Raw genomic sequence first — 18,805 nt, forward strand, 5'->3', positions numbered from 1 at the left:
AAATCGTTTCATGGTTGTCTAAACCACCCGTCACAACTCTACGATAACTCAACCACCCTGCTTCCCACGCAACCCCGCATACCACGCAGCCCAACAACGCGTCACCATAAAACCTACTCCTCTTTTCTAACTATCACAACATCTTCTATTCTACCCCAAACAACGCCATTTTTTGAGGATATCTTTTTTACTATAAGATGAAGCAGTATAGTGAACATGAGCTGCAGCGGGCACTTTGGGATATTGCTGACGGGCTTAGTATCCGCGGGGCAGGTCGCAAATGGGGCATCCCAGAGGCGACTGTACGACAACGTCTCCATGGTACCCAGTCTAGAAATACTGCCTTTGGTAGACTGCAGCGGTTATCTCAGAACCAGGAAGGTCTACTTGCTGAGTGGATATCTAAGCAGGCTGCCCTAGGCTCTGCGTTTTGCCATCAGCAAGTCAAAGGGCTGGCTGAGCGCATGCTGGGCGATGGGCAGCGACCACTTGGGAGGAAGTGGATGCAGCGATTTCTTCGCAGAAACCCATCTATCAGAACCCAGCGATGCAGGGCAATTGACGCTAGGCGAATTAATGGGGCAACTGCTGACATTATCCAGGAATGGTTTCATCGCCTTGATCTGCCAGCAATCCTGCCCATCAAGCCAGCTAATAGATGGAACATGGATGAGACTGGTATCCTCGAGGGCAAAGGAAGCAATGGGCTAGTACTAGGATCGTCAGAGACCAAGTATATCCAGAAAAAACAGCCTGGATCGCGGGCATGGGTATCTCTGATCGAGTGCGTCTCTGCCAGAGGACGCGCACTTCCGCCTCTTGTTATGTATAAGGGCAAGTCAGTCCAGCAACAGTGGTTTCCTCTAGATCTTCAACCCTATGCTAGCTGGAAATTCACAGCAACAGAGAACGGCTGGACAACTGATCAGAATGCCCTAGAATGGCTAGAAAAGGTCTTTATCCCTCAGACTGTCCCAGAGGACCCTTCAGATACTAGACTACTAGTTCTAGACGCCCATCATAGCCATACAACAACAGACTTTCTGTGGCGATGCTTCCGGAACCACATACACCTCCTGTTTCTGCCGCCGCACACATCACACGTCCTCCAGCCTCTAGATCAGTCAGTATTCCGACCTCTTAAGGCAGCCTATAGGAAGTATCTAGGGTACCTAGATATACAAAGCGATTCAACTGTAACAGGCAAGAGGAACTTTATAGACTGTTATAGAAGGGCACGTCTAGACGCCTTGACTATCCAGGTTATTAAAAGCGGCTGGAAACACACTGGGTTATGGCCAGTTGATGTAGCGCAACCTCTATCTAGCCCTTTCGTGTCTAAGGCATCAGCCAGCCAGCCAGCCAGACAGCTAGACGGCCAGACAGCTGGGCAGTCAGGAAGTCAGCAGTGGGATGGAGCTGTATCTATAGTCCCATGGTCAACCCCGCGTAAGTCTGCTGATCTTCAGCGTCAGCTGCACCTATTCAACCAGCTTACGCAAGATACCCGAGAAATCTACACCCAACGCCACCTATTTAGAAAGGTCCAAAAAGGCTGGGACCAACAGGCCTATAGACTGACAGTCCTAGAGCGTCAGGCCCAGGCATTCCAGGCCCAGACGGATAGTCAGCAACAAGGCAGGAGAAAAAGGGTCCAGACGGACCCTAACACGACGTTCGCTAATATCGAGGATATCCGACGGGCGCAAATTGCTGCTGGCGAAGCAGAGAGTAGCACAAGTGAATCCAGTGGATCTGAATTATCTAGTGAAGCAGAAAGTTGCATCTGGGTAGGTGGTAGGGATGAGGAATAATGGATGTTGTTGATGGGTATGGTGATATTGATGGGGGTTTGGGGCTGCGTGGTATGCGGGGTTGCGTGGGAAGCAGGGTGGTTGAGTTACTCGTCGTTCAAACGGTAATCAAGAGGTGCATTCGCCTGAATAGCCACTATACGTTGCGCTGCTCGATCTAAGGTGAGTCTTGGGAAGCCCTCACATCTAAAGTGCAGTCAAATACTTAGATACATGCGACAAGCTTGGCTTTATCTGAAAGAGGCCTCAAAACGAAACTCCACCTTGGACTACTAAGTAAAAAATTATTACTTCATCAGCGGCAACTACGAGAAGTCCCGTCATATCTGATGTGCCGTGCACGAACATGATGTGACCACCGCCTATGGGGCTATTGCCGAGAAAGATTTCGAAGCGGCGTAGGATGGTAGCTGCAGGACTCAGAAGTGTGGTCGCAGTCGACAGAAGCCCGGGGATTTGGTTGCGGGAAGATGACAGGAATGGGAATACCCCATATCGCCAACGTCGCCGAGGCCAGGAATGGGGAGGTTCGATAACTGACGGTATACATAGACTTTTGGTATGGATACTATGTAGCCAATGTTTCTGGATGACAATGACAAAGTTGAAGAAAAGTAGTGGGAGCAGGATAAGACTAAACCGAATGAACCCGGCGTGGACCGAGAACGACGGTATCTCGGATACCGGCTTGATGGCGCCGCAGCTACATAACGTTAATAAATTGAAAGAACACGCGTACCCGTTTGTTCGACATGGTCTTTCAAACACTGCTAAAAAGCCCACGGCGACTTTGCCGGCATCGGGAAAGGTGACAGTACATAGTGTTAGCTGGACTAGTCTGACGATCCAGAAGGTTTGAACGAAGGATAGGAGAATATGTTGTTATGGGTTGCCTTGACAACTTGAAGATTTCGCATGAAACAGAAGATACGCGGAAGCACTTATAAAAGGTTCAGCAAATAAGAGAACATGGTGGAGCGGCAGATTGCTACTTTGCAGGCTTCAACCACCATTGGTTTCATCCCTCTGGTTCAGTCGACTGAGGACCACCCAGTGTCACCTTCACTCAGCAATCAAGACCCAGTTATTTGAGCGGAGGCTGACCTCGTCGGGTCAGATAGTCTGTTCGCGGCGACAAGGCCATGCGAATAGACGTCTCGCAATGATTCAATAGAGGATGTAGCAGGCCGTGCATTCAGGGATGCCAGGAGCTGCAGATCGGTTGCACCGGGCGCTGGTTTCACCGCTGCCAGTACGACAGCTGCGGCCCGGCCCCGACGAACTACTCGGCTGTCCCGGCGAATTCGGTGGTTTAACTCGATCGGAAAGTATAGAAATATTCTAGAAGGCAGATTTATGCTGTGTGAATTATCTGAACAACTTTTATGAAACACTGCAGCTTGTACGGAAACCCCCAAGCATTATGGACTTTGTGTCGATAAAATAGATTGGGACCCAAATCATCAGCCCCCCCTGACCCATTTAGACCCTCAGAGGGGCATATCAAGAGTTCCCCTGCCTGGGCACTGTAACCGAAAGTGAGAGTCATGAAAATCCCGCCGTATCCGTGACGGGCCACCTGAGCCGCTTTGCCTCATTGGGTTGCAATCTCGGTGGAGACCACCAAAGAGAAAACCCAACGATCCGAGCAAAAGTCTGAAGAACTCCCCCCCCCGTTGTAGGGACTTTTATGTAAGGTATCCATTCTCCTTTTCCTTGGCTGAGCAACGGGCTCGAAACGAACCACACAGAATGTCCGAGGACTGGGACACAAGAGATTTATGAACGAATCGACACAAAAGCCACGGGGACGGTGTGGGAATTTCTTTCTACAAGCTGCAGCAGCTGGGGTTGTAGCTGACGCCGGCAGGCATGGTGTGGTACCAGGCTATTGGAACGAAGTGTTTCTGGGGTCGCGAGTTTCCTTCCTTTTTGTGACCTCGTGACCGTTGTGAACGATCTTCAGCATAGCCAAGGTTAAACCTCTAGCTAGATGCAGGCTTGCAAGCACAACTGACTCTTTATCCAAGCCCAATGACGAACCCCCCTCCCCTGACATACGTGTCGAAGCACGAATCTTGGGACGTTCATCCGGGCGTATATGGAGTCATCTCAATATCGCTAAGCCCAATCAAAGATCCACACATCCCCTGGGAGAAAATGGGGTCTTCTGCAATGAAGAGAGAGGATCGTGACCCCTTCCCGGGTGCTTCCAATCAAGCCGGGAAGGTTTCTTTTGTCGTTTTCCCCTTCACCTCGCATCACCCGTTCCCGTCAATGTCCACCTTTATCCCTACATCATCTACACATGCCTCCCTTTTGATATCCCCACTGAAAACCAGATCTTCGAACCACCAAAGGTGAGACAACTCCATGCTTTCCGTGTTTGCCCATGGGGTAGTTAAAATGCCTTCATTACGGGAAAGGGCCACCTGAGCTGACATGGGTTTGAGGCGGGCGTCTGTGTGAAGGAAGGCTGAGTCCGATGGACCCCGATGTCTGCCGGAACTGTGGCCACAGCGGCAAGCACATCGATTTCCAGGACTTCCGATGCGCAATCACGGAGCGTGATGACGCCGAGCGCGACAAGCTCCAGGCCGACGCGGCCCTTGAGCGGGCGCGCCAGCTATGCGAGTCGTCGCTGTCGCTCATGAAGAGGCAGATGCAAGAGCTCGAGGACGCCAACGCCGCCATCGAGGCGCTATCTCGCGCACTAACTGCCGCGGAAGATCGGAGAGAGCGTATCCGTCGCGATCTCGGCACGCACGGTGATGTCTGTCTCACTGCGAGGTCGAATCTGGAGGCGGCGGAGGAGATGGCCATCTCGGCTGCTGGGAAGTACTTCGAGGCTGGGCGGGCTGTGACCGCGCTAGAGGAGAGGGAACAGCTCTCGCCTAACGTACGAATCGAAGAGGCGCCGCCGATGGAGGAGTTGGACGACGGAGAGGAGGTACGGGAGCCCAACGACCGGAAATGGCAGAGGTCGAATGAGCGCTTCTGCAAGTGGCTGAGGCAGTCGGAGGCGCAGCGGCAGATCATGAAGTCTTCGTGGACGAAGCTGAGAGTCGCAGAAAGGCTGGCCAGCGAGAGCGTCGACGACGAGGAGCTCGCAAGGCGGAATAGAGTCCAGGAATGGACGGCGGCGCGGCGGCTCACCGACCAGCTCCCTCCCGAGGAAGATCCCACGCTGGAGACGGAGTATCTTGAGTCGGAACCTACAGAGTCTGCAAAGTCCGCCGAACCGATAGAGCAAGCTCCGGCCCCGGCACCAGCTCCCTCTCCGTCAAAGACTGCTCCCACACGCCGTGCACCAGCTTCGAGGACAAGGGCAAAAACAAGCAAGGGGGCCACCACAGCACAAGCGACCCCACCAACCCCCGCAGCCGGCCGGCCACTACGGACTGCGCGAAGGGTGGAGAGCCAGACTCGGTCAGAGCCGATGAGACCGATGACGACGAGGGTGAAGAAGGAGACTAAAACGACGCGAGCTGCGGCGCCCGCGGCTCCGTCGGCGAAGACGGCAACCACTACTAGCTCGGATGGCGCCGGGCGGCCGGCAGCGAGGACACGGGCGCGGACGGGGAAGACCCCGGCACCAGAGGCGGTGGTAACTGCGGCGGCTGGCCGACCGCAGAGAGCTACGAGAAGGAGATCGGTGAGGGTGCAGCCGTATCCCCAATCGAGTGCTCAGCCAAGATGGAAATGATGCAACGCATGTTGGATACGAGTCGAGTTGCCAACGTGCATAAGCTAATGACCGTGAGGAGAGCTTTTGTCTTCATACATACCCAGATTGAATAGTCGCAATACACAGCGTTTTCTTTGTCAATGATTTGACCGCGTCACTGTGCTGGAATATTTTAGATTCATGAAATACAAGGACTCTAGCCGGCGAGCAATTTCGTAATGCTCTAGCCATCTCACTCTGTGGAACATGCAGCTTATCGGGGATGAGCCAACCTGATAGAGGAAATGTCGTCATTCAAGCCGTTCATCACGACATGCACAATTGACAACTCTAAAAGAATCTCCACACCGAATCCGCACTCCTCGTCTTCTTGAACGCGCTGTACCACCTACACAACGGATACATGATAGCCATTACCAACGCCCAATTTGCCCACCAAATCAAGACGCTGTCGACACCCACGGCCGGTCTTCCGTCCACGGGCGAAGGGAGCCCGTTCTCGCGCCCAAAGAGATTGAGCGTCACCGACAGGGACACGCTGAACAGTACGATGAGGTGCATGACGTAGAAAAACAGGGCAGACGTGCCAAACGCCAAAAGAACCTTGAGCCACTTCGTGGCGAACCGCGGCGGGACCATGCCGAAGATGGCGAGGAGAAAGAAGGTTGCCGAAAGGGTGTAGGCGAAGAATGCAAAGTCGGGCGGGTACTTGACGACGTAGAAAAAGGAGGCTACGGACACCAAGTACGGGTTGATCTCGGGGTGAGCCGCTTGGTCGGGTGTCTGCAGGCATCCCTCGGAGAGATTACCGATGCGCAGGACGCGGGTGAGGACGAAGAGGACGCTGAAAACAAGGCCCGCCGCAACGTTCCCCGAGGCCAGCGTCGTGGGCGAGAGAGGCCGAGCGAGCACTATGCGGCCGTAGAGGAGGCCGAGTATGGCAAAGGAGAGCCATGCGAGGGGCGGGAAGCCGGACATGACGTGCGGGGACGAAACCTCGTAGAACCAGAAGCGCCAGAAGTCGTTGGCCGTGGAGGCGACGGGGGATGCTGTGCAGACGCCGTGGGACGGGGAAAGCCAGATGTTCCACCAAATGGTGACGAAGGCGAGCACGAGGAGAATGGCGTTGTGTACGTGCCATGATATCGACTGGGCGCGGGCTGAGGCCTTGCCCTCGGAAGGGATGCGGTGGCCGGTGTGAACCAGGAGAGGTGTCCTCTCGCCCCCGTCGCCGACGAGAACAAACCGGTCAAGCGCCGAAGCCAGCATTGGCTCGGTCCCTGCGATGCCGAGCCACAGGAGGCCGACGAGGAGGTAATCCACCGCCAACGCCACGAGGACCATGTTCAGAAACCACAGCTGGCCTAGTGTCAGAAAGAAACCAATCACGGTCGAGACCGCCGTCAGCACCACGGCCCGGATCGCGAAGTGCCTCGCCATCCGCGCCGGCGACCATCCCAGCTTCGCCCGCGAGCGACCAAAGTACACTACGCCCATGCCGAGCAGAAAGGTGAAGCCCGGGGCGCACAGGTGCGAGAGCATGCGGACGGCGTACCCAATGGGACGGTTCCAGCGGGTAATCAGCGCAGAGTCGGATTCCATGTGGTTTGCGCCGGTGCTGTGCGGCCAGGAGTTGAGGCCTATGACGTTGTGGTCCATGGCCATGAACATCATGAGCAGCCCGCGGAGAAGGTCCGGGGCCAGGGCACGGGTGGGCGGGGGCGTGTTCCCGGCAGTCTCTGATGCGGTTCCGTTTGCGAGAGCGGCAGAAGAGTCGACGGGCTTCGGCAGCGGTGCTGGCTGAGCGGCGGTGCCATACGTATAGCCATTGGAAGATGTGCTTTGCTCGAGAGTAGTGTCGGACTCTGCGGCCGTCACCGACTCCTCATCGTCGGGAAGCACGGGTTGCGATGAGACATGCTCGCGACGGAGGCTCCTAGGGTTGGGTTTCTGGAGGGCGTCTCGCCCTGTGGACGAGTTTCTGCAGTCCGTTGTCGTCATCTAGCCGGATTGTTGGACTGCACAAAAACATACGGGGTCGTGTCCGGGGGAAGTCGAGAACGAGGCGGCGGAGTGAGATTTATGGAATGCGCCGGATCGTGGGGACGGCCGCATTAGTCAATGAAGCGAAGTCCGCGCGCGCGAAAGGGTTTGCTAGCGTGACAGAAGGGCGGAATTCGCGTGTGGAACGTCCGCACTTGATGACGTCCGCCAATTGTAATCAGGGGGCAACTTGCGGAGGGAGCGGACTGCGACTTTGGCGGGATTCGAACTGGCCGCGACTCAAAGACTGTGGACCCCATTTTGGGCTTACGGAGTTTTCGCCTGCTTTTCGGGGACTTTTTGTATTGCTAGGCCATGAGACGGATGAATGCCATGTCCGAATGGCATAAATGTCCTATGCAATGACACCCAAATGTTTGTAGTCCGTATCGTGTGGTTGAGTCATACGCCTGGCGCCCGGGCGTTGCAGACCAAGTGTCTGAGTTCACTACTCTTTCTCATAATGATTCACCCATAAAAACTGGTCTTGAAAGGTTGATGATGCCGGTATTCAGGGATTGACTGTCCAGGGTGGCTGGATTCTAACACGATTGTCCCAGCTCATCCATTAAACCTCCCGCTAACAACCTCTGCGTAGCGGACCTGTCCCTATGTACTCTCCCGCGTGGTGCTGTGTGACAGGTTCCCAGGTGGCGGGTACTTGTGTGAAGTGGCCGGAGACTTTCCCAAACTAGTTGGGGTTTTGAGTTGGTAGCGATCTATCGAGGTCTGTTGAACGACAGGCGGTGCGGGACAAGAAGAACACGTGCCCGAGCTAAGCTCAGCTGCATTCATCCTTTCGTTTGGCACCTCACGTAATCTTTCAAGCAATTCGACGAGCCAATGATTAGTGAGCTAAGGCTAGTCAGCTTACGATTGCAGTCGGTAGGCCGCGCTGGTTGCACATCGATAAGTGGCCCTCTTTCGAAGAAAGGGTTGCTGAAGTGTATGAAGAATTCCAAAAAGATCTTTTGCTCCCAGGCTTCACACTGTGCGGTCGAAAGGAGGGGAGCATCGGATCCCGTGGGAGACTGGCCGGACCCAACTCACCGGCGCTCTTCCGGGCCGGAATCAACCAGCCGCGGGGCCTGACAACTGGGGCACCCTCAAAGCAGCAGGAAAAGCTCAAAAACTGTCATTTGATTGGAGATGAGCCCCGGACGCGTTTCTTAGTGTCCCAAGTCGACATCGCCATCCGCCGTCTCCTCACAGAGAATGTGGGGGATGCGGGAGACCCCATCTGTGTTGGTTGAATAGCGTGCTGTTCCGGCTTCCGACTTCCGCACCGCTGTACAACATGCTCTTCCTCGCGAGTTCGTCGCGGGGAATAAATGAAACCCACGGCCATGTCGATATGAGGGTGCTGCCCCTGATGAGTATTGGACTTCTTTATTGATGGTCGTCTTTCTATCGAGAAAATAGCAGAAAAGACGGATATTGAGGCCATTCTCAGGAGCCTGACCCTGGAAGAGAAAGCAAGTAATTTTGGATAGTGCACTAACGGCGAAGTAGTTGCTGACACCTCACTCACCGGTCCGCCTCCTTTCCGGCCGCAACTTTGTCGAGACTGGCGATGTCGACGAGAAGGGGGTTCCGGCCATCAAGGTTAGGGATATTTCTTGAGATACATCTTTCGGATATTGAGCGTTCTTTAGACCACTGATGGCCCAAACGGCACCCGCGGCGCTGCAATCAACAGGAGCACAAAAGCCGCCTGCTTCCCCGCGGCCTGCAGCATAGCAGCAACATTCGATCGTACTATTGCCCGCAAAGTCGGCTACGCCTTGGCCCAAGAATCCAAGGCCAAAGGCGCGCGCTGTCTTCTGGCGCCTACAGTATGCATCCACCGTCATCCTCTTTGTGGACGCAACTTCGAGAGCTACAGCGAGGATCCGTTCTTGGCCGGTAAGCTTCCTCGGAGATGATTCAGGGGTGCCAGAGTCTGGGTGTCTCGGCGACAATCAAGCATTTTGTCGCCAACGAGCAGGAGACTGAGCGCACGACTGTTGACGAGGCCATCAGTGAGCGCGCCCTGCGTGAGATGTACCTGAAGCCTTTTGAGATCGCTGTCAAGGAGGCCAAGCCGTGGGCCATCATGACCGCTTACAACTTGATCAACGGCAAGCATTGCGATTCAAATGAGTGGCTGCTAAAGGAGGTCCTGAGGGGCGAATGGGGATGGAAGGGCCTAGTCATGAGCGACTGGGGAGGAACAAATTCCGTTGCGGAGGGCCTCAAGGCCGGCGTGGATATTGAGATGCCCGGGCCGCCGAGGATACGCAAGCCTGCTGCAGTTCTGGACGCGGTTCACAAGGGCGAGGTCACGGAGGACGTTATCGACGAGCGGGTGCGGGCCATCCTAGAGTGGACGGAGCAGCTCAACGGGTTTAAAGACCCGGTCATTGCTGTCGAGGAGGCCGTTGATCGACCGGAGCATCGGGAGTTGATCCGGGACGCGGGCGCAAGAGGTATCGTGCTGCTGAAGAACGATAACAACATCTTGCCTCTGACGAAGGAGAAGGTTAAGGGCAAGAAGATTGCACTGATCGGCTACGCGAAAGACGGACTTGCACACGGTGGTGGAAGCGCGAGTGTCAACGCCCACTACAGACTTCCGCCATGGGATGCACTTCACTCGGCACTTGGTGACGAAGTGACTTTTACCTACGCCAAAGGTGCTCACAAGGAGCGCCTGTTACCTCCTATCAACCAAGACGGAAAGGTCGGCAAGATTACTGGACTGGACGGACAGCCCGGCTTCAGTCGCGTCTTCTATGACTTTGGCAGAGAGGACGCCGAACCTGTCTCCGTGCTGAACAGCTACCCCAACTCAGCTTACTCTCCGTTGGGCTCTCAAGAGTCCATGTGGAAGACGCTCGACATCGTCGGCGACTTCACTCCGTTCGAGACCGGAACACATTACATAGCCTGCTCAGGTATCGGCCCAACGCAAGTCTGGGTAGACGATGAGATTGTCTTCGAACAGGGGGGCAATTGTGCCGATCCCATGGGTGCTCTGTTCCTCGCTGCCAATGAGCCGGAGATCAAACATGCCTTCACGGCAGGCAAGACCTATCGCCTGCGCATCCACAGCAAGCCCCCAACCAAGATCGGCCTCGAGATTCTTGAGGGCCGAACTGGCGTGCGCATGGGCTTTGCTCTAGAATCAGACCATGACGCAGACTTGCAGGGTGAAGCCGCCCGAGTAGCCTCCGACGCAGACGTCGCCATCGTCTTCACCGGCCATGACCCGCAGTGGGAGACCGAGGGCAGAGACCAAGAATCCTTTCATCTTCCGTGCGACCAGGACGGTCTCATCGAGGTGGTGGCGAAGACGAACAAGAATACCATCGTCGTTAACTCCACAGGGGTCGCAGTCGCCATGCCTTGGCTTGACAAGATCTCCGCGCTCGTCCAGTCGTGGTTTCTGGGGCAGGAATGCGGCAACGCTATCGCCGACGTGTTAACCGGCGCCGTGAACCCGGAGGGCAAACTTCCCGTCAGTTTCCCGACACGCATTGAGGATGCGCCCGCGCACGGAAACTTCCCCGGTGAGCGCAACGCCGACGGTCAGCTCAAGGTTGAGTATGCTGAGGGCGTTTTCGTCGGGTATAGACACTACGACCGCGTTGACAAAGAGGTCTTGAACTTCCCCTTTGGTTACGGTCTCTCATACACAACGTTCGACTACACCAACTTTGAAGTAGTCAAAGAGAGTGATGCTGTGGATGCGTTTGAGGTTTCGCTGGATGTCGCCAACACAGGTGCCGCCGCCGGCGGAGCCGTCATTCAGGTCTACGTCGGAAAGACGGAGCGGTCGGCGGACACGCCGGTCAAGGTTCTGGTGGCATTCGATAAAATTCGGCTGCAGCCTGGCGATAAGCAAACTGTAAAGCTGAGGGTCTCGGCGAAGGATTTTGCTTCCTTCGATGAGACGGATCGGCAATGGGTCGTTGACACAGGGGAGTACAGCTTTTACCTCGGCCAGTCTGCGGCCAAGACCATGCAAACTGTTCCCGTGAATCTGGGGAGAATGACGTACCAGCGGTAACAGGGGCAGCAGAAGCATGTAATATCGTGAGTGCAGACGCCCGATAGCAATGATAGGTATCAATGAGTTGCATGAGATCAAACAGAGATCGGGCAAGATGGGATGAGATGAAGCCAATGAGACTGAGTGTTTGCAGTGACAGAATGACTCAGCCTCGATTTCCCTGCACGCCCAGCTCTCCCTGCGCCACCAAACTAACGGCAATGTCGTTGCCGAGCGCCAGAAGCGTTCATTCAGTGCTGACTGTGCCTCAAATAGTGGTTCGGTGGTCTGAGACGTGTGGTCTTGAGCGTGCTACTTTGGGACTTTGGCGATGATCATTAATCTTTTATCAAGACGGCGATCGCAACCTCGCGAACTCAACCCCCGGAATGCATATTTTGCTCAGTAAATACTAGCAGATACAGCCAGGCGCATAGTGAAGAGCCATCATGCCGCAAACCGAGTTGAAACAGAGCCTCGACCTCTCGATCCAACTTCTCAACCCACAAACACCATTGTACAGCGGCAGTGTCATCCTGGGCCATGTCGTGCGCAAATCCCACATCGTCGCGCCATCGTCTACAGTCCGTGTTCGCCTCCTCGGCCGCGCAAAGGCAAAGCTTGTCGTCGACCGCGGCAACAACTCGAAAAGCTACTACCGCAGCCGCTTCAACTTTTGGCCTGACTCCGCCGTCACCGATGTCGTCCACCAGGGCCCCGTCCACGTCGCCCCCGGCGGTAGGGAGCACCAGGCCTGGGCGTTCGCGCTGGCGTTGCCGACGCACACAAACGCCCAGTCTGTGAACGCTTGCGGTGGAGACAGCGCGAGGGAGGCGTGCTTCTTGCGTCCGGGAGGGAGGGCCGGATCCGCAGCGGGGATCCCCGAACAGCCGCTGCCTGGGAGCTTCTACTTGGACGGTCGCGGGTTCAGCAAAAAATGGCACGGATTCGTTGAGTACTGGATTGAGGCCGAGATGGTGGTGCAAGGGAAGAGTTCCATCGTAAAGGCAGCGCTGCCCGTCAAGGTCTTCTCACCTCCCACGCCAGCGCCACCGATTAGCGACTTTGGCTTGGTGAGGAGGAATATGACTGGGTGCGTGTCCAGTCAGCGATTGCTGCCGGGTATGGAGCAGGCAGAGCTGTCCTTCAAGCAGAAGACGCAAAAGTTCTTCGGCTCGTCCAAGGTGCCGACATTTCACTACACGGTCAACGTCCAGTATCCGACCGTCATACAGATGGGAAACGAGTCCAGCATTCCGTTCTTGCTGCATGTAAGTCCAAACAGGGAGAAAACCACCGAAATCATCGAAGACGCGCAGCAGACCGTGACGATAAAGAGTATGCAACTGGAGCTACAGTCAACCACCGGCATCATCTGCCCCGGTACGCTGGATTCCCACGAGGCGAGCAAGACGCGGAAGCTGTGCCTGGCTAGGATGAGCAGTGTCTTTCCTGTCACCGAAGAGAGCATCGTGCTGCCGTCTGGCCCGAAGGAGGAACCCCTGGATCTTGGTGCTGTACTGAATCTGCGGGTGGACGCCTTAGGCCGGGTCCTCCACGGAACGAGTAATTGGCGAGAAAGCCTTGGCATGACGATCCTACCTACGCTTGTGACATACTGCGTCAAGGTCGAGCACACGCTTCGCTGGGAAGTGTCGCTTTCTGTGGCAGGAGAGACATGGTCTTGTGAGGGCAGTCAAAGGATCCTTATCTTGGCGCCATGCGAAAACATGGCCAGCGATCGGGCCGAGACCTCTGCCATGGCCGCATCGTCGTTCGCGCCATCCCCGCCTGCCATTGAGGAGGTCCCGGCGTACGATGGACCTAGCGAGGCAGCGCCGGCGTATGAGAAGGTGGTTGGAGGCGATGGGGAAGGTCAATCCGTAGTTGGAGGAAAATCGTGAAGCGTTGTGAAAAGGAGGGAGAGCAGTTGTGCGACGTATGATACCCAAGTACTATTAAGCCAAAGGCCGGGAGAATATTAAATATGAAGTGACAATTCAAATAGAGCTTTGTTGTCTCCCAATTTGGATTTCGACAGACACGAAATTGAAGACATGGTGGGAATTGAAATACTAATGGAGGTAAGGAGTGCAACTGCGGTTGATATTCAGATTCTAGGGTTTAGCTTATACGAATCACAAGAATACAAGGCAAGCCTTCTTATAACAGCCTATAAAGTTTCTTTCGCTTGTGATGATCGATTTCCTCTATCCACTAAGGTATTTCAGTTTCTTCCCATAGACTACCTTAATAAGAGGATGTTGGCCGCCGAGGCGTTCCGGTACAGTCGCGTGTTCCTCTTGCTGGCCGGCTGGGTGTTGTAGCAGGGGTCGTTTGTCATGAGCGCGAAGCCCGGGTCGTCAAGGAGGGTCTTGGGAAAGCACGGGTTGTCCGGGATGCCGTCGTCGGCGAGGTTGGGCATGTTGACGAACCTCATCCTCATCACCCTGGTGGTGGCTGTTCGTGTCACAATGTACTTTGAATCAACGCGCTTGCAGTTCCGCACGGCCTTGAACAGGTGTTTGCCTTGCTCGGGCGACATTTTGTGCTGGGCGGTGGAACAGACGTCTTTGAGGAGTTGGCCGGCACCTCTGTTTTGCTTCCTGGGGACGAGACGGATCCATTGCCTCATGGCACCACCTTACCAGATGCCGGCGGGAGAGTACTCGTCGCGCTGACAGTTAAGATTCGGGGCCAGCATCCATCCGTTGAGATCCATTTGGTATGATGATCCTTGCTGTACTTTTCAACGACGGGCCTGATGCATCCGCCAGCCGCCGTTGTGCAGGATGGCGGGTGCAGAAACAGCGCCAAACTGCACTGGCGCTTACAATATTGTGCAAGAGAACTTCGATCATTCCTTGACTAGTTCTCGTCTGACCAATCGTATTGTTCGTCCAAGATGGCTGCGCGAGCTGGCACGGCGGCCCTGAGAAACTCGTCCTTTCTAAAGGCATCCGGCCAGCCGTATTCACGGTACAACTGCTTCATTGCCTGCAACATATCAATATCGGATGATTCAGATGCCATGATGCAACATTCGACGTTCGTGCCCGGAATCTCTCTCTCACCTTAGCATCCGGGTCTTTTGCAGCGCAAATCGCAGCCCCAATGTTCCCAGCTGCAGGTGCTGGGACCAGCTTTAGAGACGAGATTTCCTTAAGCATCTTGTCGAAGAAGGTTTGAAAGGAAAGCGCCTTTGCGTTGAGCCATGGCTTGTCCCCCTCGGTTTCAGCAGGCGCGTCATCGTACAAGTAGTTGTCGTCGCCCTGAGGATAAATGCATCCTATGCGCGTCTGTCAGCATGCTTAATGACAGAATAAGAAAGACATGACAGCCTGACCCCGTTCCGTGTCAATGAGCCAAATCACTCCAACTTCTGATTCCTCGTGTGTCAAGGATATCATGTGGGACGGCACAGGTTTGTCGAAGGGGGCCAACCCGAGCATGGCAAAGGGAAGTTTGTGCCAGTTTGGATCTGAGGCCGTCTCGGGTTGCCACTTGTTTCTTAAGTACGAAAGAACCATAGTCTCATAGTACACCATTGCATCTTGGGTTGCCTCATCGCTACCGGGAGGACCTGCTCTTGGGTATGGAAGGTGCCGTAGTAGGTCGATGACCGCCTCAGACCGGCCCAGAGTCCGTAACGCATCGACGTTGAGCTCCGCGTCAGGCCATCCTGTCTCGGGTGGTGCCTGGAGGGCTTCTGGGCGCAGGTGTCCCATGTCGACGAGCAGCTCGTAGTGGCGCTTCACGAGTAAGACGAGCGCATCGCGGTCATAGCCGAAGACTTCGGGCGGCTCTCGGGCAGGCTTCTTCTTGCGGCGGAACATTATTGTGTTATGTTTATTCGTATCTGTAGGTGATAAGAGACGTATGCTTATGCAGCTTGTGGAAGGGTTCAAATGGAGAAGTTGTTATTACTCCGTAAGCTTACTCCCAGGAGATAGAAGGGAGCGGGGTCAATGGGCTGCCAAGCATAATCGGTAGCTCGTTTGCTGCCTAGGTCAAATGTTCCCTGCATCTTATTAGATAACAAGGGTTACATGTTTACAGAGCTCATGATAGGACAACAGGGCGCAGTGAAAAAACGGAATGCCCAATGACGAATGATTTCTTGACGGCACTCAAATCCCCTCTTACTTATGAGTAGCAAAAACGCTCGCAGACAAAGCGATTGATCAGCGACTGTTGTATATGTGAATCAATGTAATGATGCACAATTGATAATTGACTCAGTGAGAGCTTTGTTTTTAGTTGATGGCAATGGGAGGGCCGGGGCTACAGGGGTTTAAGCGACGAAGCCTCGGAATACAAGGAAACCAAAAATTTGAAGGACAACAACACCGGTTGATATTCTTTAGCTGTACATTCTTCGTTTTCCGCCTTCGCTTCAGATCTTGCTGTAGTCTTTTAGTGGCAACAGCTCAAGTCAACTCCCTTTCCATGCGACTATCTTGGTTGTTCTCTGCGGTCCCAGTGTAACGAAACATCACTCGGCATAGCGTTCAACAACTCAAAGGCCAGGTCGGAATGATTGTGTTCTGGACCAAGTCGTACAAGAACCTGTAAGGCTATGCTAGACACTAGAGGAGATCTCTAGGAATAATCTCATGCGGCTGAGAACTTAAAATGACTGCTTTGTTTTTGACACAACGTTATGTATCAACAGAGATAAATGGTATGTATATCATAACTGCAATTTGTACAGAACACAAGTAATTGTAAACTATCGAATAGTTTAACGAAGTCGCCAGGCGACCTACCACACTGGCACTCGATGGGATAAGCATATATTAACTTGCTTAATGATGAAGGATCTAATCAAGGGAATCCCCAACGAGGGCTAAGTTGATGATGGCTGCCAGTCCATAGAGAGCCGCGTCGTTGGTAGAAATCCAAGCAGCCTCATCGATTGGCGCCAATACAGCACTGCCGTTAAAGTGCACAGTGCTCCAGGGCGCCGTCTGCTTGAGACCATCGGTGTTGAAAAACTCGTTCCAGGCACGCGCCGCAAGAGTCGCGTTGTTGGTGCGATGGGCAGCGTACGCTGTGAGACGCGAGTGTCCCTGCTTGAGACTGGTGTTACCGAAACCCTTGCCGTACCGTGCCGTCTGCTCGGCGGTTCCGGCGCTGTAGTAGTAACTGTAGTCGTACCACGCCTGCTCGAAGCCCTCGGGAACTTCTTCGCCGGCGTGCTCGATGAACTCGGCGACGACCTCCATGAGGCCGAAGACGGCGGACAAATGGGATACGGCCACGGTGCCGTTGTTAGTAGGGTCCGCGGGAGGGGGCCCCAGGGTGCCGTCAGCAAGGTTGTAAAGACCGGACCCAGTGACGAAGCCATTCTTGAGCTTGGCGATGCTGGCGGCCGTGTTGGTGAGCTTGGTGCGGGCCTCTTCCCAGCGGGAGCCGCGGCGCTCCCACTCGAGAAGCCAAGAGGCGGCGAGGGACGACCAATCGGTACCGAGGCCGACAGCGACGGAGGAGTTGGGGGTCGGGACCCAGCCGTCAGTGCGGACCTTGCGATTGGGGTCGAGGATGCCGTAGGTCTTGTCGGTGTCAAGGATCTCCTCGACAAGCTCACCGGTGCGCTCGTCACCTCCAGTGACAAAGTAGAAGACCTTGCGGTACTGAGGGGTAGAGATACGTGCCTGCTTGGCGCTATCGCCCCAGTGCTGGACACCGTGGCGTGTGCCAAGACCCTTGAGGTCGCCGAGATGGTAGACGTCAACCTCGCCCGTGTGGCGGACCTGGGCCTCAGCGAAGCGGTAGACGTCCTCACGGCCAGTACGGAGGAAGTAGTTCCAGAAGAAAAGGTCGGGTGACAGCTCCGAGTTATCCCAGGCGTAGCCGCCAATGTCGTAGCGCCATTGGTGACGGTCGGAGTCGTATGTGTGAATGAAGTCGCCGTGGTCCCAGAAGCCGTACCACTTGCGTTGCTCCACCTGTCCTTCGTAGAACTTGAAAAGGAAGTCGAGATGCTTCTCGAGGTCGGCCTCGACGCCTGAGGGGGACTCGGAGGGAGGTGCCCAGTAATTGCCGAGGGCCTTGGTCTCGGCGAGGTATTCGGGCTCGCCGTAGAGGACGGGAGGGTTGTTGGTGTGCTCAGTCAGGTCGGAGAGGAGAGTGCGGTTAGGGGTCGACTCGAAACCGTAGAGGAAGATCTCGTTGGTGCGGGCGATACCGTACGGGTTGTTGAAGCCGGGTTCGTAGTCCTCGTAGGTGATTTCAAGGGCGTCGAGCTGCTTGGCGTAGGTGTCCTGGCCGAGGCCGTCGTGGTAGGGGCGGAGGTCAAGGGCTGGCGCCGAAGGGCTGTAGATCCAAATGGTGATCTCGCCCTTGTCGGTGGCGGCGTTTGTGATATCGATGCCGGTGGGGTAGCGCTTCCAGAAGTTGCGCAGGCCAACAGCGAGACCGCCCTTGGTAGCACCACCGAGGTAGGCAAGGCCGCCAGCTCGGGTGCCACCGGGGATGTTGACCCAGCTTTGTCCGGCCTTGGTGCGCTTCTTCAAGGTGAAGCCGTCGGGAGACAACTGGGTCAAGCTGTAGTCGCTCCAGGTAGGGATCCACTGGAGTCTGGTGGTGACTCTCTGGTCCCAAGTCGCGGGGTCGGCCAACTCGGCGCCTTCGAATTGGTCGTTGCGGACCGTAGCACCGGGATCTCTGCGAAGACCAGTGATGCCCTGCACAGCCTCGCTAAGAAGACCTCCGTCGATGCCAGAGATTCTAACGTGGCGGTTGTACTGTTCCTCTCCCTCGAGAGGGACCTCGAAGCGGATACCAAGGCCGGAGATGAAGTCTTCCTCGGCCTTGCCATCGTAGATGACGGTGTGCACAATACGGACCGCCTCGGAGTTGTGGTAAAGGTAGAAGCGCAGGATGAAGGGAAGCCAATCGGCGTGACTACCCTCGCCCAGGGGGGAGTGCTTGCCACGGACAGTAACGAGAGCGCGGGCGATGTTGTCCTTGCTCACAGTGACCTCCTCCACCTTGCTCTCGAAGTTGAAGTGAGTGATGCCGGACTGGCCCCTCAACTCGGGTTGGTCCTCGACACCCGACTGGGAGTGAAGGACAAGCTTTCCGTTCTGGCCGATGATCTTGCCAGAGGCGGTCTTGATCTCACCAACAAGTACGTTGCCGGACTTGGGGAAAGTAATGGCAAGCTTGCCGGTGTCGACGCTGACGGCATCTGAAGATTCAGACACCGTCAGGCCACTGGAC

The 18,805-nt window shown here is 55.2% G+C and overlaps 6 protein-coding genes across 6 annotated transcripts; 3 read left to right on the top strand and 3 right to left on the bottom strand.

The window, feature by feature from the left end:
* Positions 1–4,299: 4,299 nt before the first annotated feature.
* On the top strand, positions 4,300–5,291 carry ColSpa_06806 (uncharacterized protein; the record flags this gene model as incomplete). Its single annotated transcript, XM_049273018.1, is given in 2 exon segments — positions 4,300–5,045; positions 5,063–5,291. 2 exon segments carry the CDS (start codon positions 4,300–4,302, stop codon positions 5,289–5,291), a joined length of 975 nt encoding a protein of 324 aa, XP_049128975.1.
* A 541-nt stretch (positions 5,292–5,832) lies between these two features.
* ColSpa_06807 (uncharacterized protein) lies at positions 5,833–7,503 on the bottom strand (the record flags this gene model as incomplete). Its single annotated transcript, XM_049273019.1, has 1 exon — positions 5,833–7,503. One exon carries the CDS (start codon positions 7,501–7,503, stop codon positions 5,833–5,835), a length of 1,671 nt encoding a protein of 556 aa, XP_049128976.1.
* A 1,963-nt stretch (positions 7,504–9,466) lies between these two features.
* Positions 9,467–11,596, top strand: ColSpa_06808 (beta-glucosidase B; the record flags this gene model as incomplete). The annotated part of the gene is made up of 1 exon (XM_049273020.1): positions 9,467–11,596. One exon carries the CDS (start codon positions 9,467–9,469, stop codon positions 11,594–11,596), a length of 2,130 nt encoding a protein of 709 aa, XP_049128977.1.
* A 431-nt stretch (positions 11,597–12,027) lies between these two features.
* Positions 12,028–13,482, top strand: ColSpa_06809 (uncharacterized protein; the record flags this gene model as incomplete). The annotated part of the gene is made up of 1 exon (XM_049273021.1): positions 12,028–13,482. The coding sequence occupies one exon, from the start codon at positions 12,028–12,030 to the stop codon at positions 13,480–13,482; it is 1,455 nt and encodes a 484-aa protein (XP_049128978.1).
* A 341-nt stretch (positions 13,483–13,823) lies between these two features.
* ColSpa_06810 (uncharacterized protein) lies at positions 13,824–14,300 on the bottom strand (the record flags this gene model as incomplete). The annotated part of the gene is made up of 2 exons (XM_049273022.1): positions 13,824–14,184; positions 14,227–14,300. The coding sequence occupies 2 exons, from the start codon at positions 14,298–14,300 to the stop codon at positions 13,824–13,826; spliced, it is 435 nt and encodes a 144-aa protein (XP_049128979.1).
* A 146-nt stretch (positions 14,301–14,446) lies between these two features.
* ColSpa_06811 (uncharacterized protein) lies at positions 14,447–15,414 on the bottom strand (the record flags this gene model as incomplete). Its single annotated transcript, XM_049273023.1, has 3 exons — positions 14,447–14,575; positions 14,653–14,867; positions 14,925–15,414. 3 exons carry the CDS (start codon positions 15,412–15,414, stop codon positions 14,447–14,449), a joined length of 834 nt encoding a protein of 277 aa, XP_049128980.1.
* Between the last annotated feature and the right edge of the window lie 3,391 nt (positions 15,415–18,805).

This window comes from Colletotrichum spaethianum (assembly GCF_022836535.1).
Source record: "Colletotrichum spaethianum MAFF 239500 DNA, contig16, whole genome shotgun sequence".
Classification (NCBI taxonomy): Eukaryota; Fungi; Ascomycota; class Sordariomycetes; order Glomerellales; family Glomerellaceae; genus Colletotrichum; species Colletotrichum spaethianum.